The 4,735-nt window shown below is 59.5% G+C and overlaps 1 protein-coding gene across 1 annotated transcript; it reads right to left on the minus strand.

Moving 5' to 3' along the window:
* Positions 1 to 6: 6 nt before the first annotated feature.
* Positions 7 to 4,322, minus strand: LOC115307647 (F-box/LRR-repeat protein 15-like). Its single transcript, XM_029962837.1, has 4 exons — positions 4,262 to 4,322; positions 3,087 to 3,696; positions 1,833 to 2,335; positions 7 to 1,469 (listed from the first exon to the last, which is right to left on the minus strand). The coding sequence occupies exons 2-4, from the start codon at positions 3,264 to 3,266 to the stop codon at positions 1,280 to 1,282; spliced, it is 873 nt and encodes a 290-aa protein (XP_029818697.1). The 5' UTR covers positions 3,267 to 3,696; positions 4,262 to 4,322; the 3' UTR covers positions 7 to 1,279.
* Between the last annotated feature and the right edge of the window lie 413 nt (positions 4,323 to 4,735).

Consider the following 4,735-nt stretch of genomic DNA (forward strand, 5'->3'; position numbering starts at 1 on the left):
GTTGACAAGGAGGAGACTTCTCTCCTTGGGTAGCTATCCCTCTGCCCCCAGGGGCACACTGCAGTGACTCTCTGGGGCCTGGGCATTCTCTGCTCTATATTGCATGGGACATTTTTAGATCTGAGATGTGGCTTGTGCTTTTGCAGCAACCTTTTTAACAAGTCTCTGTGCACTGTTGCTTTGAGTGCCAGTATTAATAAAGATGATGTGAGTTGGTGTGTAGTTCTGCCAGAGCATGCATATGCTTTACAGACACTATCTCCAATCCCTCCTAGGGCCAAAGATAGAATCAGGGTCATCCTCTCTTCCCCTCATTACTCTCACCACAAGATGTGGCTGCTGTTTGATTAACTGCCTAGCGGATAACAAGGGCTGAGGCTGAACTCCAGAGCTAGACTCTCCCTGCCAACATAACCTGCAGCTCTCCACAAACTTCAGCTTACAGTAGAGCCAGTGCTTCTGCCATTTCTTACCAATATTGAGTGCCAAATTTCCAGCCATGCCACACGGAGCAAGATACAGTAGCAGGCCTGGGCACTACTAAAATGTTAAGTCAGAAGCTGGAAGAAACAAATGACAATGACCAACTGCTTTCAGTGACAGCACAGCTAGGTTTGGTGCTTTTCTGTCAGTGAAACTGTAGTTAGGAGCATCTCCCACCTTGCCCCAGCCTAAACCAGCACCCTAGGCCTGGACAGACACACTGCCTGCGCTGGGGCCATGCCAGTCCTTTGGTGCTAGGCTGGCCAGTGGCCACAGGCTGGAGCTAGGCTTACTGCCCTCCTCCCAGAGCCCAGAGGGGCCTGCCCTCTCCCAAGAGGAAGGCTGGTAGCTGTTCTCTTTCCTGCTCCAGCTGGTCTGGTTTGTTCCACAGCTCTGCTGGCATGCCCTGTACACCCACCCCAGGGGACAGTCCCCATCACACACTCCCCTGCCCTCTGGACAGCTGCCGCTTAGAGATTTAAAATACAACAAATAGTAAATCCTATCTATTAGCTGGCCTGGCCAAGGCCTGTTCAGCACCATGGTGTTCCTGCAAGTCAAGCGCTCTCTCCACGCCACTGTAGAGGGAGTTACTTTCCCCAGAGGCATCAGTGAAGCCTATTCATGAACACTCAGTGGCTGCTAAACAGCCCCAGAGGAAAGAGTGAGCCCCACTCAGGCCAGCCTCACCAATGGGACCGACCTCTCCCTCTGCACGTCTCCACAGCAGCCAGTTCCAGCATCCTTCCAGGTTCCCAGCGTTGCATCAGTCCCCCCCTCCCCGGCAGCAGCAGTTCTAGATCTGAAGGTTGATGAAAGGGGCGAAGCCAACCACATCCTCCAGGAGAATAAGAGCCCTCCGCAGTGGAGGCTCCACATCCAGCTCCACCCCACGGCTTCGGAGGATGCTCAAGCTGGACTCAGCCACGTTGTGGCAATGCTTGACCTTCAGCGAGCGCAGCTTGGGACAGTACTCAGCCAGGATTCTGCCAAGAAAGAAAGCACATGCAAGTTGCAAGTCAGGATTCCTAAGTGCACCATTCATGCTCTACTCTACTCCCAGCAGCCCAGCGCTCATGACTGTACCATACGTGCACCATCCTTTGGGAGCAGCACCCTGGCAGTCTGAGAGAAAGTCAAGGAACATGGTTGGATCCCAGACCTACCCTCCATAATATGCTGGGAAATTTGCTGTCAATAGCACACAGTGTCTCTCCTGAAGGGCCTGCAAGTGACTTCTCTCCCAGACTGAGCTCTCATTGCTTTCAGCATGAAGATATCTGCCTTTCCTCTCTAGTTCTCTTCCTCTCCCTACCCCAGTCACCTGCCATCCCCACATTGCTCAGTACCTGATGGAGTCATTCTTGACTCGCAGACACCCTGTGAGGTCCAAGTGCTCCAGCTCGGGGCAGCACTTGGCAGTCTCCTCGACTGCCACGTCGCCCACATTGGCATTGACAGCCAGCGACAGAGACTTGAGCCTGCTGCACTTCTGCACCAGGTAACAGATGGCCTCGTCCTTCAGCTGGCGGCAGGCTGTCAGGTCCACAGCCTCCAGGGCCTTGCAGTGGTCAGCCAGGCTGCGCAGGGCCAGGCTGTCCACCCAGTCGCACTGAGCCAGGGACAGCTGGCGCAGGTTAGGGCAGCTCAGCGAGATGGTCACCAGCGCATGGCGGCTGAGCTGGACGCAGCCCTTCAGCTGGATCTGGTGGAGGTGGTGGTTCTGCTCGATGACTGGGAGCAGCTCACAGTCCGTCAGCCAGGCAGAGCAGTTCTGGAGCGCCAGCTGCTGCAGTACTTTGTTGTCCTTCAACAGGTTAACAAAAGCAGCTCGAGGGATGGCAAATTTGATCTGTGTGGGGAACCCAGGAAGAGTTAGGCACCTCCCCAGCGTTTCACATCAGCCTGATCCTCACCAAATACCCTCTCCCCTCCTTTCTTCCACTGTGACAGTGGTGATCAAAGCCACTCTCTGTCCTCATCCTGGGGCAAACCCTACCATCAGACTCTCCTCACGTCATGCCAAGGCTACTGCCATAAGCTAGGAAGATGCTCTGGCTTCTCCATCCCATATAATCACTCCTGCATTTATATACCTGTGGTGAGCTCCACATGTCTGCTCTCCAAAAATCTCTTTGCTAGACCACTCTGTGTCCTCACAGAACAGCAGCTACTCCTATCTTTCCCACTCCTAGGCAGTGTCTCCTAGAGCTAGCACAAGCTTTCCCCGATGACCAGGCACAGAGTTACCCCCCATCAGACCCACCCTATTGCACAACCTCTGTGAGGACCAACAGGCTGTGCCACTCTAGAGCTGGCTTGTGTTTCTGCCAGCCAGTGCCCCATAATGGCCTAGGTGGAATTTCCAGGCTTACTCCTCCCAGGGCCTCTTGATAAAGACACTGGCATTGCTGAGCCCTGAATCACTACCTCTCCTCCCTGAGCCCATCTGTCCAGTCTGACACCTGAGCCATTAACCCAAGCTCCTGAGAAGAAACTACCCTCCTTGCCCAGAGGTTCTTCTCCCCACATAGATGCTCCCCTGTTAGTTCCAAAGCAGTAGGACATCTGTGTCCTCCCCCAGTCTCAGAGCCATCCAATACCTGGTTTGAGTCAAAGCAGCGCATGTTGGCCAGGTACAACTGGATGAGAGACTGGAATGACTTGCTGACCCTCTGCAGGCTCAGGAGCTGCTGCAGTGGCAGATGACAGAGAATATGTGGAAGCAAGATGTCTTCCCAGGGCAGGTCCAGGAGGCATCTCCTGGTGGGGGTCAAACTCATCCTCAGACACCAGAAAGCCAGGCCACTGCGGGAGCTGGGCTAGATCACCTCACACCTACTGCCGAGAGCCTCTAGGAGGAACAGCCAGAAAGAAAGACTCAGCGACGTTTCCCACAATCAGCCCACAGGGTAAGTCCCTGTGGCGATCCATCAGCAGGGCATGTGCCTGCCACCTGCGTCACCTCCTCCCCAGCCTGGGACGTTCACTGCTCAGGCATCCGAGTCCACCTGCCCGCACTGCCCTCCAGGAGTCCTCGGGTAGGGCTTTCTACCATCCGCTGATGGAGTCCCTGTCCCTCAGCGAAGCAGCAGGAGGCTGCTGCAGCATCACCGCACTGCTCGCAGGGTAGCTGTGCCCGGCTTTCACATCTGAGCGTCACTCTATTCGGCAGCTAGTCCCCGGCATCCAGTGCCGGGCCACTCGGGCGCCCTGCGAGGGGGATAGAGACCAGGTCCCCGCTCCTTCCCGCGGGTGCAACAAGGCCCCGGGGTCCCCCCAACGGTTCCCCCCAAGCAAGGCACTGCCCCTTCTGCGGTGATGATGCCTCGGGCCGCGAGAGGAACCGCAGAGGGGTCTTGGTAGTTCGGGGCCTCCCGAGCCCCGTTGGAGCCGGTTAGACTGGCCCCAGCAGCACCCGCAGCTGGGAGCCTGCCCGCGGCCGTTCCTGTCCCCCCGCCCACGGGGCCCCGCTGCGGCCCAGAGTTCGCCCCTGAGCTTGCCCGCCCGCGGGTCTGCAGGTAGACACGCCGGGCCTTGGACCACACGCCCACTCCCCGCCGCAAGGGACCCCGTGGCAAGGCGGCAAGCGCAGCGCAGCCGAGCGCGAGCCCGAGCCGAAGCCCAGCCGAAGCCGGAAGCCGAGTCCCTAAGCCTGAGCCGAGCCGAGCGTGAGCCCGAGCCACGAGCCCAGCCGAGCCAGCCGAGCCCAGCCGACCCAGCCCAGCCAGCCCAGCCCAGCCGAGCCCAGTCCTGCCCTGCTCTCCTGCCCCCGTACCTGCGGCCCCGGCGAAGCTCCCCGGTCCGTCATACCCGCCGCGCTGCACCCGCCCGGGACAACCGCGGCCGCCCATTGACGTCACGGCGCGGGCGGAAGTGCGCGCAGCGCCAGACCGCCCGCCTCCCGCCCCCGCCCTCGGCGGCGGGCGCGCGCGGTAATCGGGGCCGGTCGGTGAGGGGCCGGGAAGCGGGGAGAGCTCGTAGGCTGCCGGGTCCCGGGCAACCGGGCGGTGATGGGCCACGGCGCTGCGACAGATCCCCGTTGGTGTCTCCAGCGGCTCCCTGCAGGTGCGCTCCCAACGGCACGGCTCGGCCCGCACACCGGCCCCTGGTGCCCCCGGCCTCCCAGGCGCACCCGCTCCCCCGGGCGCACCGCCTGTCCCAGTTCCTCAGTTATCCCAGTTCCCAAGCGCACACCAGATCCCCAGTGCGCACCAGTTCCCCGTGGCCCCAGCTCCCCGGCGCGCACCTG

The sequence above is a fragment of the Manacus vitellinus genome, unplaced genomic scaffold (genome assembly GCF_001715985.3).
Source record: "Manacus vitellinus isolate BGI_N305 unplaced genomic scaffold, ASM171598v3 ctg7180002215568_pilon, whole genome shotgun sequence".
NCBI lineage: Eukaryota > Metazoa > Chordata > Aves > Passeriformes > Pipridae > Manacus > Manacus vitellinus.

What these genes read in the sequence shown, in the direction of transcription:
- LOC115307647 (XM_029962837.1), bottom strand. Translation starts at nt 3,266, where the DNA reads ATGAGTTTGACCCCCACCAGGAGATGCCTCCTGGACCTGCCCTGGGAA. An exon ending in GCTGCTTTGACTCAAACCAG is followed by an intron (nt 2,336 to 3,086) that starts GTATTGGATGGC and finishes TTCCCCACACAG; the next exon opens with ATCAAATTTGCCATCCCTCG. An exon ending in GTCAAGAATGACTCCATCAG is followed by an intron (nt 1,470 to 1,832) that starts GTACTGAGCAAT and finishes CTTTCTTGGCAG; the next exon opens with AATCCTGGCTGAGTACTGTC.